At 39.1% G+C, this 22,855-nt stretch overlaps 2 protein-coding genes across 7 annotated transcripts in view; one reads left to right on the top strand and one right to left on the bottom strand.

Moving 5' to 3' along the window:
• Positions 1-22,855, bottom strand: part of CDYL (chromodomain Y like) — a 479,328-nt gene that overhangs the window by 311,551 nt on the left and 144,922 nt on the right. The window lies entirely within an intron of this gene.
• Positions 1-22,855, top strand: part of ECI2 (enoyl-CoA delta isomerase 2) — a 32,989-nt gene that overhangs the window by 5,655 nt on the left and 4,479 nt on the right. For 2 of the 6 annotated variants that reach the window (XM_049824111.1, XM_049824108.1), the window contains exons 2-8: positions 8,949-9,004; positions 13,240-13,405; positions 14,721-14,819; positions 16,484-16,675; positions 17,514-17,583; positions 20,058-20,160; positions 21,819-21,939. In XM_049824111.1, coding sequence (XP_049680068.1) covers positions 8,994-9,004; positions 13,240-13,405; positions 14,721-14,819; positions 16,484-16,675; positions 17,514-17,583; positions 20,058-20,160; positions 21,819-21,939 — 762 coding nt within the window. In that variant the 5' untranslated portion in view covers positions 8,949-8,993. Of the gene's footprint in view, positions 1-8,948; positions 9,005-9,491; positions 9,687-13,239; positions 13,406-14,720; positions 14,820-16,483; positions 16,676-17,513; positions 17,584-20,057; positions 20,161-21,818; positions 21,940-22,855 lie in introns of all 6 variants that reach the window. The other 4 variants (XM_049824113.1, XM_049824112.1, XM_049824110.1 and 1 more) reach the window with 4 other exon arrangements.

Below are 22,855 nucleotides of genomic sequence, written 5' to 3'. Positions count from 1 at the left end.
CAGAGTGACCTTGTCAGCTTTGTCTGCTTAAGTCAGTGATCACTAGGTGGTTCTGTAGCAGCTTTGCTGCCGAGCAAAGATTTCAAATGCCGATTCAAAAGAATCTGATAATGTGAATGCAAATAAGGTGGTGGTTAACTACACTTTTTGTCGTTGAGTTTTGCTGGGTTTGAACAGCCATTCTTTCCAAAGTAGGCTCTCAAGTAGCTCCCACTTGACATGAGGAACTACAGTTTCTTTCTGCCCTTGCTTTTTAAGATTTCTTTCCCCATCAGAAGTTAGTTATGAGTTTCTCAAGGAGAATGTAAGTACATTTTCAAATGTTTGAGGTTTGGTTTTCTTAATTTAATATGGTGCTAGGAATCAATTTTGAGCTTTTGCTACAGTAGCAGATACTGTCTTTGAATAGTATCATTCTAACAGACAATATAAAGACAATATAAAGAAAGGCTTGTGGGTCAAGATAAGGACAGGGAGAGATCACTCAACCAATTACCGTCAAAGGCAAAGCAGGCTCGACTTGGGGAAAATTAACTTAATTTATTAACAATGCAATCAGAGTAGGGTAATAAGAAATAAAACCACATCTTAAAACACCTTCCCTTGACCCCTTCCTTCTTCCCGGGCACAACTTCACTCCCTCATTCTCTACCTCCTCCCCCCGAGCAGTGCAGGGTGATGGGGAATGGGGGTTGCAGTCAGTTCATCCCATGTTGTCTCTGCAGCTCCTTTTTCCCCTTCAGGGGCAGGACTCCTCACACTCTTCCCGTGCTCCAGTGTGGGGTCCCTCCCATGGGAGACTGTCCTTCACAAACTTCTCCAGTGTGGGTTCTTCCCATGGGCTGCAGTTCTTCACAAACTCCTCCAGCCTGGGTCCCTTCCATGGGGTGCAGTCCTTCAGGCACAGACTGCTCCAGCGTGGGTCCCTCCCGGGGTCACAAGTCCTGCCAGAAAACCTGCTCCAGCATGGGCTCCTCTCTCCACAGATCTGCAGGTCCTGCCAGAAGCCTGCTCCAGTGTGGGCTTCCCACGAGGTCACAGCCTCCTTCGGGCATACCCCTGCTCCGGCGTGGGGTCCTCCCCAGGCTGCAGGTGGAGATCTGCTCCCCCGTGGACCTCCCTGGGCTGCAGGGAGACAGCCTGCCTCACCAGGGTCTTCCCCATGGGCTGCAGGGGAATCTCTGCTCCAGTGCCTGGAGCACCTTCTTCTCCTCCTTCTTCACTGACCTGGGGGTCTGCAGGATTGTTACTCTCACATATTGTCACTCCTCTCTCTGGCTGCAGTTTCTGTGTTGCAGCAACTTTTTTTCCCCTTCCTAAATTTGTCATCCCAGAGGCGCTACCACCAGCACTGGTGGGCTCAGCCTTGGCCAGCAGCGGGTCCATCTTGGAGCCAGCTGGCATTGGCTCTGTCGGACATAGGGGAAGCTTCTAGCAGCTTCTCATAGAAGCCACCCCTGTAGGCTTGTGCTACCAAAACCTTGCCATGCAAACCCAATACACACTGGTAGTTATCTTTGTTAGAGTGAACACATACAAAAGATTGAAACACTTATGTCAGTCTTTTATTTTTTCCACTTTGTTGTTGTATTTAGCATAAGAATATTTGTGATCTTTTTCCTATTTCCTGACTGTTCTATTTTAAAAGAATAATTTAAATGTTGATCAATGTGAAATAATCTGCCTAAAACTATTATATATTGATATTCAGTTCAGATTAGAAGTTTCTTCATTATTCTGATGTAGTAAATGGTTGAGCCTTTCTATTGTGATGAGCCCACTGATTACAGCGAGCATTTTTCAAGTTCCCTTGAAGTTCATTATAATAAAATTTAGACTGTAATCAGTAAACTGCAGCAAAAACTGTGAGCTAAGATTTTAAAGGTCTTGTTAAACCATTCTTTATCTCACAGAGAAACAGAAACTATTGCCGAGTAATTCAGCACTAGATGGTCCACCAGAAAAGAGGAAGCAAAAGCTCTCTTGGAATGGGCTCTGGAAGGCTTCTTTCTTCCATCAAAACTCGGGCTTTAAGTCAGTGAGTAAGCAGTGCTGTTTGGCTTTGGAGAGCTCTGACAGTGATTAATACCGAACAACTTGATAATTTGCCAACATCCTGGTTTTTACATTATCCTGGCAGTAGTCTTTTATCTCTGAAAGCAATGATACTAAAGAAAAAAAATCACTCTTAAAATTGTCAGAATAGTATTTTATCAGCTAGTGCTTTTAATATGACAGTTTTAAGTAATGCAGGTTAGCCAGCCGTGGAAAGGAGACCATAAGTATTATCAGTGAGCTAATAACTTCATTATTTTGTTCATAAGCTACTGACTTTTCATGTTGACCTAAATACCTACAGAAAGGATAACAGCACTAGATAGCAGTAAATTCAGTAGGTAGACAGATTTCATTTGTGCTGAAATCCAGAGAGAACTTGTATAATGTTTTGTCATGTTGTTGTTTTGCTGTGTGTATGAAAGCTACGTTTTTCTGATAATGTAGAGTACTCCAGGTGGAAACTTCTGTGATCCAGTCAGTGATTGAAGTCTATTTTAATCAAAGATTAAATGGAAATTATCACTGTGTTGGTTTAGAAAGAAGTAAACACAACTTTGCCCTCAGTGCTATCTGACTACATAGTTCATAGTAGTTTTTTCACTGTGGTAGTGCAAAGCCACATTTAAAACCAAACAAATTACAAATACCCACCCCCCAAAACCAAAAATTTCCTCCTGTCTGAATATGCTGAATATGTGAGCTTTTGATCTGCTCACAAAAGTGTTGTCTTCTATTGGCATCTGACTCCCCAGAGGGAAAGTTTCCCCCTTCCCCCTTCCCCCTTCCCCCTTCCCCCTTCCCTTATTGCTCTGCCAAAAATAAGGTTAAGTTGGAGAAGGAAGCTACACAAAAGTTGTCCCTTGTAGGTCCTGATGTAATTCTTGATATTTCACACATTTTATCTGCATCTAGGGTAGCTTGCAGATGAATGTCTTTCCTTATGACAGAGGGTGTGCACACCCATCCTTCATCCCAGCCTGGTCTGTGATTGTCTGAGCAGTGGCAGAGGGGGGAACTTTGCTTTTAGCAAGTGTTATGATTTCAAAGAGTGTACTTTGCTCAGTGGAAGATTTTTACTAATTCAGGCACTCAGTAGTTTGGGGGAATTTTTTTTTTTTTTCTGTCATGATCCTGCAGATTGATCTTTGAGTGGACTTTGTGGCTGCAAAGACTGGATGTGTGCATTCATGGCAGTCTTGGTTTTGTCCTTGAATGTAGATTGACTTACAGAGTGAGCCTGCCAGCTGGGAATTTAAACAGTCACTGTTCAATAGCAAACGTAGTCTTCCTATTTTCTTAGTGTCCTAGAACAGATCGTGTATGTCTGTGTCTCTCTTGTACTGGGGACCTCAGAACTGAACACAGTAATTCAGGTGTGGCCTCACCAGTGCTGAGTAGAGAGGATTCCATTTTTAATTGGGAATAAAAATTATTTCTTCAGGATCAGATTAATTGTGTTGTATGGATTCTTTGCTGACTCTTTGGCCCTCCAAAAAAGTGGCTACTGTTTTTGTAGTAAGGTTCTCTGGTAATATTTATTTTGAAAATATGGTGCAAAAGGCATATAACTTGTAGAATGCACAATAATTCTTGAATAATTTGGTACTTAGAAGCTAACCATTAAGACATATAGCAAGCCAGTTCTGAAACAAAAGATTCTTTCTGGTTGGTTTTGTGTTGTTTTTGTTAATTGCCAGTAGGATGCCAGATGAAACACACTTTTATTCTGGGGAAGACCTTCCAAGTTAGCCACTTTCCCAGACCAATAGTTCTTCATAATCTCTTCAATGATAGCAGAAGCCAGTATGACTCTGTATATGTTGCATCCCCACTAATAACTTCCATGATCCAACCTGAGCCTCTGACCTCTGTCTTGCTGCTGCTATAGGTGTCACCTTCTAAATGCTATGATTTAACCTTTCTACAGTGTTTTAGTAACACATGATTTGAAGTCCTTTGGAACATGTGTAATTTTCATTTCTAAAAGTGACAAACATTCTCAGTGCTTTACTTCTTACGCAAGACTTAGTAGTGTGTCACACCTACAAGCTTATCTGTTTCTCTGATAAAACTAGGAGCAACGTATATTGCAGAGGATATCTAAAGAGAAAGTTACCAGTTGGAAATTGATTAAACTTTTCAGTAGCATTGTTATTCATAGAGCAGCTGTAAATGCTGCTGTGACAGAAATGTACTTGCAAGTCTTGCATGTATGCAAGAACTTTAGCTCTAAACCCAAGTCACCATCAGATTTTTATTGAGTAAATTGGCCTGGGTCTTTACAGGACACCTGTAAGTTTGTCAGGTTGTAGGTGCTGGAAATAGTGCCAAAACTAAGAGCAGTGTGCTACTTTGTGTTTAGACCTATTTTGTTTAATTCTGAACTATCTGTAAGAATTCTGGATTTGGACAGGACAAGCTATTGACAAATACTGCTTCATTACTGTCATATAGCTTGTTCAGTATTCTTTCTGTCCTTCCCCATTGTATCTAGGTGTCATGGATGCAGGAGAGAGAGTAAGCTTCAGACAAATTACTGTCATCTTTCACTGGTTAAGCTGAACTAGCAGGAGTGTTGGTGGGTTTTCTAATGCGGATGGGAGCTCCAGCAGCTGGTTGTATCCTTGTCAGAAACCTACCTAGCTTGCCAAAAGCCATTAACATCAAAGTGTACACTTCCTTGCTCCCCATACAGTCAGCAGGATTTTTCCCCCGAAGCCAAATAAAAATGGCTTTTTCCTTTCTCCATTAGCAGCAAAATTATTTTGAGCATTTGTTCATAACTGTTTTGTTAAAGTCACATTGGATAAGGATGTATAAAAAACCTATCTGAGTTTGTTGCTCTCCAAATACTACAATAAACTTTGAGTAATTCTCAGCAAATGTCACGTGTATGAGTATCACAGCTCTATGCTTTTCTGCTAACATTCATGTTTATAACTTTTGAATGTGTTTCAGAGGATATCTGTCTGTAAATCTTCTTGCTTGCAGAGATGTCTTACATGGACTGAGGATGTACAGGAAATTCTTTCATGCTTTAGTCATTCACCATGTCCAGTTAACTTAAGTCTGTTGGAAAGAGAGAGCTCTTGAAGAGATTTCAGGAGGTGATCCCAGTTTCCCTCCCAGCAGCTGTGATGAGAGGGTATTAACTGTGCCTCTATAGAGCACAAAAACCGGACCATTTCAGATCTCAGTGAATGGTAGTCTAGATCTTTGATTCTTAGCTGTTCTTCAATATTGAAAAAAAACCCCTATCAGGCACAGCTGAGCCACTTAGACTAAACAACAGTGATTCAGCACTTCAATTTGCCAACAGACACATCATTATCTTCTAGTTTTTATATGTCAAAACAGTGTAGGAGTGTAAAATAGTAAAAGCTGATAAGGATTTGTGCACCAAACTTGTGTTTAGAACAACTATTGAAATGTTCTCATGTAAAGGAGGAAATAATTTGACTTTCATTTCTTTCTGTTTATTAGAGCAGCAGTAAGTGAATTGGTTATGGAGTATTTGCACTGATCTTTTCTGCTAGATAGATACATTGGAAATACCATAACACTAGAAGCATTTCTATTACCTGATAGCAATACATTTTAGTTAGTCCACAGTAGCTACAGTACAATGGGGTACTGCCAGGGACTGTGTTGCAATAACAGGGAGGGATAGTTATTTTCTTGTTTTTTAGGAAAACTGGAGTTCTGTCTACTGAGTCATCAATACCTCCATGTTATTACCATGGTTAATAAATCCTTGTAGTTTCCCAAGTGAACCAGATGTATTCATTTCTAGAGAATAACCTTGGTTCTTATAAGGCTTTCTTAGCCTCCTGGATTTTGGTTGTGCACGTGTTGCAATAGATCTTTGCAGGAGTCTGATGAACAGTAGCGTCGCTTTACCAAACAGATATGTGTGTTGGTTCTTTCTGCATGAAGAAATAAAATGGCTCTGGCTGCTAAGCTGGTGTTAACCTACTGCTAACCTGCTGCGACCTACTAACTTGGATTACTGCTAACCTACTGCCATGGTGCATGTTAGCAGGTGATAGCAATGCAGGGCTTAACAGAGTGAGCCTATGAACTTATGTGGGGAAAGTACAGACTGCTTTGCATGCAGTAGTTACTGCAGATTAGTTGACTTGTTGATTGTAAGTTGTAAAGGTTGCTGTCATGAAAACTGTGGGCTTTTGGTTTTAACTCGAAGGAGAAACTCAATCATTTAACTGTGTTTCCTTCTTTTGTAGTTGCTAGATATTGGAAAACGTACCAGTTACTGAAATTTGAGCAGGCAAAAACTGATAGAGGCAGTCTCTGCTTCTCCATCTTCTGAATGAAGACTGAATTCCATCTGCCCATGTTCTGAATTGTTTTAGTTTTATTTAGTAGCAGAGGATCTTGAAAGAGGTGCATACAAATGAGAGGAAGTGGAAGTTTTCACATGGGATGGTTGTGGAAGCAGACGCAGGCTTTTTCAAGATGACACAAATTGCAAAGGAAGATATTCATGTGTCAGATATGGTTACTCCACATTTCCCAGTATAAGTGAAGAAACTTGAAAGGACAGAACTCGAAATTTACAGCTGAAGTAATTTGACTTTATTAGTGTAAGAACTGTCAAGCTGAGGTTTCTCTAGTATGACACCATCACTGCCTACTACACAACTCCTATTTGTAAGAAAGTCTGTCTGTACAACTTACAGGGATACTGCTTTCCACCTAAAAGTCTGACAAGATATTGTAACAGACATCATATTATTGTGATAGACACTCATGAAAAACAAAATTATTCTGCAAGGACTAAAAAAAAAATCACCACCTGAAAAGAGTATATGACAAGAAATAGTATGTGTAGTCAAATTATCTCAAGTTCTTTGGGAGAAGCCTGTAACAGGATGGTGTAAAGAGTGGGTTGCTTTGCTTCTACAGCCAGAAGAACCTCCACCCAGAATTTCTGTATTAATTAACCATCCACCCCCCCCCATACCACTCCTTTTTTCTCCAACAGCAAAGGAGGAATGATTGCTCCAAACATGCCACAGGCTGTTCAGTTTGCTTTAGTACTGTCAGGTGCCTCTTCTTTTCCCAGCTCAGCTCTAGGTAGGTTGTATGGAGAGAATAACTGGAGGACTGAGAGGTATGGCAGACATTTGACATTAGCCCTCCCCACCTTCAGCTGTATGGGGAAAGCTCTTACATTGCTGTGTAAGTGCTCAGGCTATGTGAAAATTTATGTATCCTTAATGTTATGTTATTTTGTAGGTAAATATCTGTTTGGATTCAGTAGTATATAACCAATGGCATGATGAGTGGTGATTTGGGCAACCTGCAGATTAAAATTTCCCATGATTTTTAGGTTAACAGCATAGACAGTAGCTTCCTCTTGTGCAGCAAAATAAAGTGAAGTACAAGTTTAAATTTATTGCATGCAGAAAATACTGCAAGTATATATGGAAAACAGTAACATTATTTTCCTAGTTATCAAGAAAGCTTTGAAATAGTGGTGCTGCTAATGTTTTGTTTGTTGTCATTATTTGGTTATCAACCTTTCTTTTTCCTTTTTTTTAATCTTCTTTTTAGACATTCTGATATGAAGTCTTGGGAGGGGGAAATAAGAGAAGTCAGTGTCTTGGGTTGATTTTCTTTTTCCAGATGGTTCACTTATTTTCTCACGATTACAGTTTAAATACTGGTTTCTGTTCCCCTCACATGCCTCATTTCCTAACAGTTGCTGCAATTGCCAATGGTGGCAACCTTTCCCACCAGCTCTGCTCCTGTGTCCCTTAATGTAGCTGAATTAATGATCAAAGGTTGCTATTCCTTCTCCAGATCCCTTTTTTTCTCCTCCATGGAGAAAAATCAGGAAAATTTTGAGGGAGGATCAAAATGGGAGAAGTGCTACTGAAAGAGGGGGTCTGAAGCCTGAGACTCTGCTTGGAGCAGGAATACTCCATGGCCAGGCACCAGCAGGCAAGGACTACCCTGGTGACCCCACCAGGGAGGGCTCGTGGTTCTTCCACTGCGGATGTGTGCGTTCCAACAGCAGAAGGACAGGGAGCAAGGAGGTCTCATTTGGTTGCTCCCCTGCTTGACTTTGGAGTAGCCTCTCAGAGCAGTGGTCGCTGGTGCTAGAGCAGACCTGGTTGAAGCTCTTTGGATAAGTTTCAGACTCCTGAACCTTGTAGAACAGTTGAGGCTCTGGCTGGAACCTCAGAAATGGTTATGGGCTGGGCTGGGCAACGTGTGCTGTTTTGTCTTTGCAGGGACTCTGGAGAGGCACGGAATCAGAAGCTTGTTGTAAGTTGTAGCCAAACACCTGGTGCCTTGAGGTTTATGGGAATTGATTGCTTTGTATCCTAACTAAAAAAAACCCTACCCATATAATTCTTTCTACAGTAGCAGCAGCAAAACAGTGTTTTGTTTAATTTTGTCTTAAGATGGAAAGAACATGAGCAGAAATATTGCCACTTTATGATGTTGTAATACCAGGTCGGTGTGAAATGGCAAGTGCTGATCACTGTTCTGCATGAGGAATGTAGGGAAAAAGCAGTGCAAAAGGTCACAGCACCTTGAGATAGTCATCATGGCAAAGAAGAGATGTCACATGCGTTATCTGAAGTATTGCTCATAATGTACAAAAGATAACCACATCTTCTATTAAACATATGTTCCAGGATTCATCTGAGTGACTGTTTAATGTACTGCTTATTTCTGTCTGATAACACTTCCTATTCTTTTTTCTTCCTTGTCTCTCTAAAGCTAATTATAATAATGTGAAATGAGCATTTTCCAGTTCTGTCAGGAGTTTTAAACCTACATGTTTCTAGCACCACCCGCTGTTTTTAATCCTAATAGGATTTTTAACTGCTTTTGTCTGTGCTTTATTTCCCTAGGATCTACTAACGTTTAAAAGAAAACCTTTATTAAGTAAATGGAAGATGGACTTCAGGTATATCCATCCCTTTCTTTTGCTGAGCATCTCTGATATTTCCAATGCAAAGACATCTTTTGGGCTCTGTTTAATCTTAACGAGGAAACTGCTAAGTTGCTTTAAAAGTTAGAAAGTGATCAGCCAGTATTTTACAAAAAGTTGGCAATTTTGACTCTATAAAAGTCCTTATGCAAGTGACAGAACTACACTGTTATGAGGGGCTCTGTCTTTAACAGGCTTTACAGTCTTTGCTAAACTGTGAGAAATTATTTTCAGTTAATTGACTTTAAAAAATATTAAATTAAGAGCCTTGTGTTTGAATGTTTATAAGGAAAAGAGACATTTTTGTGAACAGGTAGAATGAATAGGATGGGCTTGCAAGATATCTAGAATGACTGAATGGGAACAGAGAGACATCCAAGGCAAGGGAATAAATACGAAATGATTGTCAGCCTGGATATTTCAGGTTCAGGCAGTGATGCCCAGGATTTATTTCTTTTTTCAGAGTGTACAGCTTGCGAAGTACCAAGTAAATGATCTTTCAGGAGTGCGCAGGCATTTGTCGTGGACTTTGTGGGTGCTCTGCCAAGTTGTGACTCCTCTTGCTACACTCTCTCTGGTGGGAGCTGTGTTTTTTTCACCCAGCTGGGGGAGGTTGCCGGGCCCTCACCACTCTTCCATGGGTGCCAGTACAACAAAGGTAATTTGTAGCAGTGGGGTAGTGGTAGCTAATTGCCTGCAAGGTGTGGGGCAATAAAGAGAAAACTTTGTGAAGGAGATCATTTAGCTTTGTTGCAGCAAGTAGATGAGAAAGGGGAAAACAGAAGGGGGTTTGATTGCCTTCCCTAGGCTTCTTTTTCTGCTTGCATTGAATCAAGTGCAGGTTTGACACCAGTAGTTTGTAGGTCACCTTGCAGGCTCTCTGCCTGCCCTGTGTGTCTTCAGCAACATCTTATGTGATTTCAGTGAGGCTGCTAAAATGAAGCATGGATTTGCTCAGTGAGGGAGTAAGAAGATTCAGTGTCAGAGCAAGGGAGCAGCAGATGGAGGGTAGAAGTCCTCCCTGTAGTGGGCCACAGCAGCCTTTCCTGCCCCTCTGTCCTTGGGATTGTGGCACAGCATCACTGTGTGGTCCCAGAGATGGCAGTGCTGTTATGTGTGCTGACAGATGGCGAGTCATCTCCTCCTCACTTTGTGATCTATTTGAGGTCAAGGAGCTCTGCTCCTGCTATTTGTGTATCTGTCTGAAGAATGAGGTCCTGCCCAAGATGAATAAATTGTGAAATAACTTAATTTTTCCTTTGCGTTTTCATCCTTTGTTATTTTAATAGAGAAATAGTAGCAGTCAGCTTAGCCTTAGTGTGTTGAGAACTGGTGATCATCACTAATTTATAGTAAATGTCCTCTGAGATCAGAAGGCAGATAGAAAGGAGTGAATCATAGATATGCTGCAGAGAACTGAGCTACAAACCGTCAAGGAAGAAATAAAGAGGCCTTTTCTTATAAACTTTAGACTGTAATAAACATCTAAGTTGCACAATCTCCCATTACAAAGCAGTAGGTAAGGAGGAAAAGAATGAAAGATGGGAGTATTTGAAGTTGATAGATAACTTATTTTACCCAAACATTTTTGTAGCTAAGAAGTAAAACTGGATATTTCCAAACAGCAAAGGAAAGTAGCTCTGAGTCTGGACTTACTGAAAGATCATTCCACTTTTCCCCAGCCAGAATTTTTTTTTTATTCACCTAATTGTTTTCTTATCCTATTCTAACTTGTCCACTTTGCATCCTTAATAAGGAAGAGAACTTGTGACCTGCTAAATGCCAAAACCCCTTAACCCTGAATATATGTGCATATATACCTTCAGACTGGCTGCTATTGCCATTCCGCTCTCCCCAACTGCCCATTCTCAACTTTTGTTAATTTATGGTCGCTATCAAATTGTATATAGAAGAGATTATTAAAGCCTATTTATAATGTTGACCATAGCCAAGCTGGAGTGAAGTCCAGATTGTCAAATATGTTTTATACCCAAATCTCCCTCTTTAAACATCGAATCCACTTCAGTATAGCCACTGCCTAGACTGACAAAAAAAATTTGTACCAGATACACAGATCATCTTGGGACCAGCAGCATTCAAGTAGTTCTAAAGATGGCTAGCAAAATTAGAGGAAAAAAACCCAAAAGAAACAACTAGTCTTCTTCCTACAGTCTCATTTTCTTATTCCTGTACATGTCACTTTAAAAACATGTTTGGGGATAGGATATGAAAGCAACCATTGTGTTCTGTGACTCCAGGACAGGCTAATCAAGGAAACTCAGTATTAAAAAACTTTTATCTGTATCCATTTAGGTACACTTTTTCCTGTCAAAGGGCTTTTATTGATGCTGGAGGTGAAGTCCACAAGTTGGCTAAATAGCCTTCCAGTTGGTTAAGGGATGAACTTGTTAAACTCTGACACAGTCTTCTAAACACATCAGTTTGAATGTTAGTTAAACTGGCAGATGGTTAACCTGGGTCTGTCTGGGTGCACTGCTTTATTAATAAAGGCCTACAGCTGATCAATTTAAGTAAGAAGGCATTCTGTTCCTGCAACCTTTTTTGGTAGCCTATTCCATTTTGTATTGTTCAGATAGATTTCTTTTTACTAGCATAAGATTTTGAACCAGATTCTGGAATTCTTTCTGTTTCAAAGAATTTCTTTAAATAACAGAAAATACTTTTTCTGTTTCTGTCATTCAAACTTTGTAGCCCCCAAATACCAGGAACTTAGATTTTATTAATACAGAAGGGCTGTAATAGGACATAAAACCAATAGATCTTACAAACTTTTTCAGCTAAAGACAGCTAAAACCTTCTATCTGCATGAAATGAAAGAGTAATAAAATTAATTGGACACAGTTGGCATTCTTCACACTTCCTGCCTGCAACTTTTAGGCTTGCAACAGAAAATAAATTTTATTCAAGAAAGAAGATCAATGAGGATATTTTTGAAGTAGGCAGTAGAATTTCTCTAAAATTCTCATTAGGTGTGTATAAAAAGGTAGAATTTTCATGTTAGGAGCCATGATTTTAAAATGACAGTTCTGTAACTGAAATGTTAACAGATTAATGATTAAACATTCTATCAGTCTGCATTTGAGATGATCATTAATTTTTCAAATGTGACTGGTTATGAAATCTATCATATATGGTGTCCTAACATGACAGTTGTGTCTGTAAGTTAGAATGGGGAAAGTTGAGGGGGGTTGTTCTTTTTTTACTAAAATAGAGAAGGAATGTTGATATGTAAACTGCTAACGTTTTAAAAATAGTAAAAACACTTAACATATATTGCAGTTTAACTGAAGAAAGCTGAGACAACATGCTTTTGCCGTATTGAAGCAAGCCAAAATTATTAAGACTTCTTGGCTTTGGATTCCAAACTGTTGAAGTAAACCTACTTCTACAAAGCGTTATAGAGTTGGGTTAGGTTTGGTTCTTTGGAGTGGGATTTGGGGTTTGTTTGTTTGTTTGGGAGGGGGGGGGGGGGGCATTGATGGAATTACCTTTTTTTCTGGTGGAGAGTTCTTCTCCCAGAATATTTTGACCCTGTCTTTTCTGCAAGTGTCTATAGGCTGTTTTACAGCCAGTCGTTTTCCAAAGCACATTTTGATATTAGCCTTCACTTACGCTGCCCCGATTGGAGAACCAGGCTTTCAGATTGAAGTGTTTCTAGATAGAAGCACGCAAACTTGAAAAGATCACAAAAACCACACAGGCTGCATGTTCATTTTAATTCATAGACATATAAAGCTGTTAATGTTGCACACAGAGATTTAAACCATTAATAAAAATGTCTGTGTTTCCTATTTGTTTGTCATGGACAGAACCTGTAGAGCTCTGATTTACTACAGAAACAGCAAAACATTAGTTTACCACTAGTGCCATTTAGTGGTCTATATATGATCATCTGATACATTACTGCATAGTTTCTTTGTCATCTGGCAGCATTAAGTCTAGCACTTTACATAATAGTGAGAGATAATGTCATATTCTCTAAAGGTTAATTATGTTGCAGCTAAAGCAAACTTCCAAAGCAGCTTTCTTGTAATTTTTAGTATCTTGCTTTTTGTTGTTGTTTTAATCAGTGCAGGTACAAATATTTAATGTTTTACATTTATTTGGAATGTCTTTTAAAAGCAGCATATTTGTTTCTCCTCTAGTCTTGCACAAAACCCAAGCAATGTGATTTCTTTTCCACTTTCTAGCAGGCGAGTGCCAGCTGTTTGCATTCCAGCAATTCACCTGCACATGACTGCAGCCACCATGCAAGTCAGCCAGAAAGACTTTGAAAAGGCTCAAGAACAACTGAAGCTTTTGAAAAAGGATCCTGGGAATGAAACTAAGTTGAAGCTCTATGCTTTGTTTAAGCAGGTAGGCTTGACTTTTTTTGTTTTGTAAGGGGCATTTATAATGTGAAAGGATGGACCTGTAAAATATTTACTTAAAACAGGCATTGTTCAAATGTGTCATGTCTTAACAAGCTCTTCATTTCAAGTGCTCAAATTCCGTTCTAGAAATGCCAGCCCCTCAAATCCTGCCTGAATTCTGAGGGAAGCCAAAACTGTTTCATCTTACAAATCATGCTTTGAATGGAAACCTTTATTCAAAGAAATACATCCAATTTACATCAATTGTGTGATGCCTTCTCTATAATATAGCAAATATTGATGCAGCTCTGCAAAATGGCTTATGCCTATGAAAAAAAGAGTATGCCACATGCTTCCTCTTAAACTTGTTGTATCTACAGTCAGTCAGCTGGGCCTATAATATAATGGTGTGACACTTGAAGGTTGATTTCTGGGGTTTTTTTCTTTCTTTTTTTTTTGCATGGTTGTTGTAGTCATGGTTTTGGGGGATTTTTTTGTTTGTTTTTTAATTCAAGGAACTGTTCCTCCACACTTTGAGTGAAGGTTATTCTTTACTACAGCACGGAAGGAGACCTTTGTAGAAATAGCTGCACATCCTTAGTGGTGTTTGTACTGGTATTTGTGGAAGTATGTGTGGATCAAGATTGGCTGCAGGGTCAGTACAGGCTGTGACTTGTTATATAGAAGGCGGCAATCAATCACTTCTTTAACTAAAAACTTAGCTGACTGTACACAGCTGACTGTGTAGTTTTACTAATTAATAATAATAATAAGCTCATAAATATAGTCTTTCTTTCCCACCTCCCACTTGAAATATTTCTCTCCAATACTGTACTTTTCTTCAGGAAAACATCATAGAATACTTCAGCATAGCTCGGACTCTTGTGCTTCAACTGGCCCAATGCCCTTCCTCATAGAAGGGCCAACTTTGAAGTAAGATCCAGCTTTAATAGATCCTATGCAATTGTTTCTTTGTTCATATATCTTACAAGTCTTTAACTTTCTTTTTAAGTATGGAACTTCCACAGTTTTTGAGATAGGAGACCTTAACATGCATGGGTGTTTTTGGAAACTAGTGTCTTATTGGTTAGGTACTTCTGAAAGCCTAGCACCAGGTATTAGGAAACAGTGGACACTGAAAACTTCATGGTATGTGAACTGTCTGAATATTGCCCAACCACTAGGTATTCCTTCTGTCTCAGAGTTGAATTCTGTATCCTGATCAGGTAAATGTTCCTAGAAGTCATCATCTTTTATACCAAGGCACATGACCTTTAATCAAAGGTTTTAAAAAGTTTTGTTTCACTCTTTTTTTTCAGGCTACTGAAGGTCCCTGCAATTCTCCAAAACCAGGTATGCTGGACTTTGTCAAGAAAGCCAAGTGGGATGCATGGAATTCTCTTGGCAATTTGTCTCAGGTGACAATACCTATAATTTCACTTAGATACTTTGTAGGTTACTCTACCTTGAAGTGCCTGGACTATAAGTGAATGGCTGATGTCTAAACATATTACAGGCTAGTTGAGCGACTCTGCTTCAGACACCAAAATGTTTTGCACTGTATTCTAGTCATTTCACTGCTTCAATGTTTGGAGATTTTTTTATTGTGTAAGCCTAGTTCTACGTTATTACTACCAGTTTGTATCAGTGTAAGAGATCTTGGGTATGTGGTGACTTCCAGTAAAAATAGTGTTTTTCACATTATGTTCTATTCTGCTGTTCTCTTTAAGAAAGATGGATTGAGCTTCTCAGTTCTTACAACAAAGAACAAATCTGTGAATCCTGCATATTGATAAATTTGTCATTTTAAAATGTTGGTCTCTTATGCCACCGACTAAAGGACTAGAAAAAAGTGGTGTACTGAGAGTCTCTCTTCATTCTTTCTCAGTATATCTTGACATCTTTAATACCTTTCATAACCTTTAGAGAAGTCTTCGCTTCAAGTGAAGCAAGCAGAAAGAATGTAGATTCAAAGATACGTAAGCATTCTTTTTTCATGCAGACTGTAGTAATTCTGACATCACATGTAGCTACCACAGTTTCTTCAGCTATTATTAAATGAAGGAAACATGAGCTTTACAAACCAGCTGTGTCACTGCTGCATTAGGTCTGCTGTTCAGGAGTAGTTTCTGAGGTCAGTCAAAGATATTACTTAATATAGAGGCTTTATTTGCATTTTTTTTTTTCTTTTAAGAGAAAACATGTTTGCATAATTTCTTGAACATATCATAGTCTTGTGATACTTTGGGGCTTTTCGGGTGTCTTTTGGTTTTTTGTTTGGGATTTTGGTTTTTTTTTTTGAGATGGCTCTGCACCTCTTAGGAGTAGCCAAGAAACACTTAAGGAAAAGAACCTGCTTTTGAAGTTATAGTGGAGAGGGAATAGACAATTTCATGTGCTACAGATTATGGATTATAGGATTGTTCAAAGTATATTATCCTTTCAAGAAAATAGGTTATAGCAACCAAGAACTTACAATTCTTTTAAATCACTGCTTACTGTAGAAATAGAGAGGCAGGATTCTTTAGGCTTTTGCAGGTCGTGTTTGTGCTAAATGAAAACCAGTGTCTTCAAGTAATTTTAAAACACCATAGACCCTTTTCAGCACTCTTATTTTCAGCAACACATGTTCTAAAATAAAAACTTTAATTTTATTGGAAAAATGTCCAATGGGAAAGCAGAAACAAAGGATTCTTAGAAATGTGTAAATGATGGGAATATGACAAAAGGTCTCTGGTAGCCTTAGGTGTGGATGAGGGGATTTCTCCAATGAAATAAATGTCATCATCTCAGCATCTATGTCTTTTATTTTGCGGATCCATTGCTACTGCTTTCCAGATGAATTTAAGCATGATCTGCAGTGTTTAAATACAGCATGTTCCCCTTCTCACTCTCATTGGAATGCTTTCTAATTGAGATGGTTTTTCTTTTGTCCTGAACCACAGTCATGTCATCCATCTGTCCCCCCCACCTCCACGTACCCATTTTATGAATAGCATAACAAACTGATTTCCAGTTCAGCATTTGGTAATCTTGTGGGTTTTTTTTTTTTCTTTTTTTCTTTTCTTTTCTTTCATTACAGGATAATGCCAGACAGAAATATACTGAACTTGTCTCAAGTCTGGTCTCTGCAGAATCTGCTGGCCAGAAGAAAGATGCTTCTCCAGAAGAGAGCAGACATGGTGGCTATGAAACAATACTAGTTACCACCAAAAACAATATCACAAAGATAATGTTTAACCGACCTGATAGGAAAAATGCCATCAACCATAAGGTAAAGAAATGAACTTGGGAGGATTAATGATTTTTTTCTTTCCTGAGTAAGCTACTTAAGTTTTTAAAGAATCATTACAACAGGTTCAGCAGAACTGACTGAAGTATGGTGGTCTGAATTTTATGAGGGCTTAGTATCTTGACTCGAATGGCAACCTAAGGAATAAATATCCGGTACAAAATTAAACCATTCAGCTAAAATTTTATGGATTGGGCTTTTTTCTGTGTCTTTTGGTTTCTTTCAAACTTAATACAGGATTACAGTCTGCACTAAACTAAAATGGCAAAACTGCAGGAAGACTAGCCTGTTTTGTGGAGACAAGATTCGGCTGTAGCCTTATGTACAACAAAGCATGTGTGCAGCCTACTTTGGCTCAGCACTGTTGTGTGTATGTCTAGATAGGCTTCCCGTTCCCATAGCTGTCTTCATGAGGAAGTCCATCCTGTTGGGAAGATCATGATCATCCTGTTTCACAACTGCAAAGATATCAGAACAGGAACTTCACCCCACTGCTGCTAATTCTTTAATGTATTATTTTGCCCAGTTAAACTACTTTTCAGTTTGTAAATTAGCTGTTTCCATTTAATGTTTGTTTACCAAAGGACTTTGTTTTGTCCTTCAGATTTGCATCGGAAGTCTTGAGTATTGCAAGCCTGTGTCTTTATGGTCAGAAATACCTCACGTGTAATACTTGACTTTCTGTGGATGCAAATTTTTTTCATACTTAAAAGGATCACAGTTAATCTGTCTCTCAAGTTCCTTGTTGTCACTGTGAATCTCCTTTTTACGATCTTTTGCAGCATCACATTTGTACTTTGTTGATTTTCCTCTTCTGCAGATGTACAGAGAAATTATCAAAGCGCTTCAAGAAGCTGGAAAAGACGATTCTACCATAGCAGTTATTACTGGTACCGCACTTCACATGCCTCTCTTAGATTTGTTTTATATTATGACAAAGTACAGTACTGACATGAACTATCTATCTGTATTTAGACTAAGATAGAATTGTGTGAGGAAATTCTTTCCTCTAGTATAGACCAAAGGTTTTCCAAAGTGTTTTGGCAAAATTCTTTCAAGGTGGGTTTCAAATTCTTTAGCAAGCTTGCTGTTACATCAAAACATCTTTCTGAGATGAGAAGATAGACATGGAATACACTTAAGGGCTTTATTACTTTTAAGTAGCTGATACATCTGCTCCACAGCATCTTTATTACTGCTTTTGAAGATCATTGATATGAGTTTAGTCAATTTTCTCTACCTCTGTGATATATTGGAACACACTGAAAACAAGCCTCTCAAATCCTCCACTGGTATGGCCAGTAGAAAGTTTACATTGCATATTTACCTATGATCATCAGAAAAAAATTATATTTTTATGTTGATTATTTTTTTTCAGTGCCTGCCATAGGAAAGGATTGGTCAGGCAAGCTGCAACCTGGCCCAGCTGTATACATCCCAGTCACCAGATGTGTGCAGCTGGATGACTGCAGCAACAGTGTGAAAGGGCAGCCCAAACTTATGCTGTCTGTGAAGTCTAGCTGCTCTGGGGACATATAATTTGGTTTCTCTATAGGACCCTTTGGTCCGTCTCTGATGCTGACTGAACAACACAGTGGCAAGGGCAGGCGAGAGAGACAGAAGAGCTGAGGGGAGGCACTGCCTGTCTGGCCCATCCTTGTTGCAGATAGGTGTGCATTTAGGAAATTAGCCAAAGCTTGAGCTTTGGCTGGCAGCTAGGTAGTGTGGCTGCAAGGTGAATTTGGGCTTAAGCCTGTTTACTCATTACTTCTGAGGTAATTGCATATCTATTCTTCCCCACTGTCTTCTTTACCAACACCTTGTATTCCCAGGATGCTGAATTTCCTTTCAGTAGCAATGACTAGCCATAACAACCCTTATGGAATAAGAAGGGTGGTTCACACAACTGCAATGTCTAACGTGTATAGCTAGTAGTAAATGGCAAACAGCCCTGCCCAAACCTTTCTGTTCCATTTTACATGTTCATAAGAACACTGCAGCATAAAGTAACAGATGTACTAACAGTGAAAGGTCCCATCCTATGAATGTCCTCATGGAATAAAGGATGATTTAGACAATTAAATCATGCAGTCTAGCTTTTAAATACTCCTTGCTTTTTTGATGGTGCTTCAAACTGACTTACACATTCACTAACAGGTTATCTGCTTCTTACTGAAGAATCCATCTTTCAGTACAATGATTTAAATGCAGTCCTGTCAGTCTTATGCTTAGAATGCCATGCCTTTCCCTTAATTGGTCATAAAAAATGTGAAGCTTCTACCACATTAAATAGGTTATTCTGTCTACTTTTGATTCCTTCATCAGTTTGAAGGGGGATGAAGGGAGATTCATAAACTTACGTTTCCATTTTCCTGTTTAAAAAAAAAAAAAAGTTTCTCACATCTAACTGTGTGAATGACTGTGAATTGTCAGAAAAAAAAACACCTGAGCAAGTGTCATGGTTTAACCCCAGCCAGCAACTAAGCACAACGCAGCTGCTTACTCACTTCCCGCCCCCCCCCCCCCAGTGGGATGGGGGAGAAAATTGGGAAAAGAAGTAAAACTTGTGGGTTGAGGTAAGAACAGTTTAATAGAATATAAAAAGAAGAAACTAATAATGATAATGATAACACTAATAAAGTGACAGCAGTAATGATAAAAGGATTGGAATATACAAATGATGCACAGTGCAATTGCTCACCACCTGCTGATTGATGCCCAGTTAGTCCCTGAGTGGTGATCCCCCTGCCCACCACTCCCCCCAGTTTATACACTAGATGTGACGTCCCATGGTATGGAATACCCTGTTGGCCACTTTGGGTCAGCTGTCCTGGCTGTGTCCTGTGCCAGCTTCTGGCTGGCTGGACATCAGAAGCTGAAAAATCCTTGACTCTAGACTAAACATTACTTAGCAACAACTGAAAACATCAGTGTGTTATCAACATTCTTCTCATACTGAACTCAAAACATAGCACTGTACCAGCTACTAGGAAGACAATTAACTCTATCCCAGCTGAAACCAGGACAGCAAGTATGCAGGGAAAGAAATAAAATAAATATTTTTCCATCTGATGCTGTTATGGAAAAAAGAAATTCCTCCCCCCCCCGCCCCCCCCCAAATCTTTCAAATTTAATGTTCTTTGGCTTTTAGCCATTTTTTGTCAGCAAATTGTCAGTCAAAACTTATTTTTAAACCGAAGATATCCTTTAAGGTAGTGTGTATACTTTGTGACAATCCCTCTAATTACTGAATAATATTAGACACCTAGAATGAAATTCTTTTGTAAATGTCATAAATGGAAGCTTCTCTTCTCTTACACACTCAGAAACCATTGGTGCATTTATTCATATGTGTTCTCTGCAGGAAATGGAGACTACTATAGTAGTGGAAATGATCTGAATAATTTTACTGATATCCAACCTGCTGAAATGGAGAAGATGGCAAAAGATGGAGCAGTATTACTCAAGTAGAACACCTTGGTTTCATATATGCATAAGTTACTGTAATGGGTAAAATATAATTTGCAAGCATTGTTAGAAAACACAACAGCAAGGGCCCCAGTTATGCTACAGTACATCCATTTAGATGACTGTGTCTAAGGGCTCACTATGTGCTTAAACAGAAAGAACATGTGGGAGAAGTAGTATTAATTTTATGAAATAAATGAGGAAATGAGATTAATATTAGAAATCTTTTTAAGTGCAGTGATGCTAAAGTCTCGATTTTGTATTTTAGCCCCTGAAGTACATGCAGATATAATGACAAAAACATGATTTTGACTGTATAGTTTGTGAGGTCTCATGAAAAAATTGTGGGTTTTTTGATATCCAACACTGTCTACACTAGCAGGACATGCCAACATACCTTCACTGTCAGACTTTGAATAGAGACTAGGTGTAGTGAATTTGTTCAAAATTACCCAGGAATTCTGTGATCTTGGTTCCATCTTTGAATCTGAATCTACCTGTTAAGGTAATTTATTTTCTAAGGCCAAGGAGATCAGGGGCATCATCTGACACAGGGTCTGAAATGTTGGGGTTTTTTTGGACAAACAAAATGTTTCCTTCTTCCTTATTTTAGCAGATTTTTTCTTCTCTTTTACTTCTGTATGTGACAATTATATCTGAGAGGTACTTGCAAGCTGGATTGCTTCCTCAAGCACTTGCAATTGATGGAAAATCTAAAATACACAGAAAAGCAAACAATGTTTTTGATTTATATTTTAAAGATGAACTGCAAGTGAAGTAGTCAGTTTTGCAGCTTTTACTTAGACAAGCTGTCTGTGGATAACAGTTGCCCCTACAAAGTGATAATGATGCAGTCCAAATCTATTGCAAAGATGTTATTCAGTGGTATCTGGCAAGCGTTCCAGCCTGCAGTGTTTTGTAGAGTGTTCAACACAATGCCTAGTCTCATGTATACTTCATGGTCTTCCAACTTGCTGTCCTGAGAAGACTGTATTTGCTATGCTGTTACTATTACACAAGCACAGTGCTTCATTACAACACAGAGTTGTTGCGTTCATTACAGCACAGAGATGCCAGAGAAGTGGAGTTCTTACAACACTGTTCACTTTTGAAAAATGGTGTATTTTGAGAATGTATTTTGCACTTGCATGAAGAAGTAGCTGTCAAATGCAACAAAATGTTATTTCTCAAACCTGTGCAGAACAGCACTAGGGAATTCTGTGTTGTGGTAGCATCACAATTTCGGTGCCTGCTGGGGCTTCACTGCAGAACAGAATCTGTGAAGGGAATGGATATCCCGTGGGTGGAGTTGGGATGGATGTATAGGCAGATAGGGCAAAAGACTGTTCTTTTAGTGAGCTGTGTTCAGTAACTAGCTGAAGAGGGCAGCACTTTCATAACTTGATTGCAGGAACTAGGAAAGCTGTGCTGACATGTACGTGTTTGTTTCTTAGTTGGTAAGGAAATGCAGGTATTTCAAATAGTTCTTATTTTCTTCATCAGAATTAGTTTGGGAAAGGGACAAAAGCATATGCTACATGGAATCTAGCTCATGGGTTTTGTTACACAGTATCTAATCACAGGTTTTGCAAATTGTTTATATTTGATGAAAAAGACTAGGATGTGTCTCTTACATTCTGTTTTTTCTTCTCTCTAGAGAGTTCGTGGATCATTTTATTGATTTTCCTAAACCACTGATTGCAGTGGTAAATGGCCCAGCTATTGGAATCTGTGTAACAGTCCTTGGATTGTGTGACATTGTCTATGCTTCTGACAGGGTAAGTACATTATATAGCTGATCCCAAGGCAGTCTTTAAGCCTCTTTCTGTAGCAAATATTATTTGGTTCAGGGTAATCTGACAGAAGAGAACACACAAGCGTAAAGGCTTTTTATATCACGTCAAGGAACACCTATATTAATTACCAGCACAGGGGTCCATCAGCCAGTGGTTAACATGCATAGAATTTCCCTTCTGTAGCTATAGTTATCAAGTTACTGACTCCAGTTTAGAAACTCTTTCCTATATCAGTGAGTACAGTAAAGAGTAGCTGATGTGAAGTGATGGTTGTAAGGCCCCTTTCAGGTGTTGGAGGGGGAGGAAAAGATTATTATGGAATGGAATTGCAGTAACTGGCATTTTATCTAATCTGTGTTCCAAGGTAACTTTGGAAAAGCTTTGGTTTATTCAACTTAAGATTCCTTTTAGGGTAACCTTCCAAATACATAACCAAAAGCTACGTTAAGGCATAGCACATAATCCCATTGTATGGCTTATTTTTTATATTCTCTCATTTGTATAAGGTTATTAAACAGACACAGAACTTAACCCAAGGTCTTAATTTTAGGCAAGCTTTTGCTTGCAGAAGTGTCTGTGGTGGGTGGTACTTTACTCCTGCTTCAGCACTGTGTCAGATTTTTCCTCAAAGTCCCTCCTGGATTGGTTTTGTCACTATGAGACTTAAGAAAATTGAGCTGCAAGGGACCAACTCCTTTTGCTTGCCCCATTACAGGATCAGCTAGGACCATGTCACTCCTGACATGTACTTCTATAATGTACATGATTTATTCAGTCTGTTCTGGTCCCTTGATCTCTTCTTTTACTAGAAAATTGTTGGGTTCTCCTTCTTTCTCCCCTCCCACCTGATCTTTTTTTGCTGCAGGGTGAACCTATTGCTTCTTGTTCCTGAATTTAA

The sequence above is a fragment of the Accipiter gentilis genome, chromosome 20 (genome assembly GCF_929443795.1).
Source record: "Accipiter gentilis chromosome 20, bAccGen1.1, whole genome shotgun sequence".
NCBI classification, from domain to species: Eukaryota; Metazoa; Chordata; class Aves; order Accipitriformes; family Accipitridae; genus Astur; species Astur gentilis.
The sequence above is the reverse complement of the archived record's forward strand: the minus strand, read 5'-3'. Positions and strand labels throughout refer to the sequence as shown.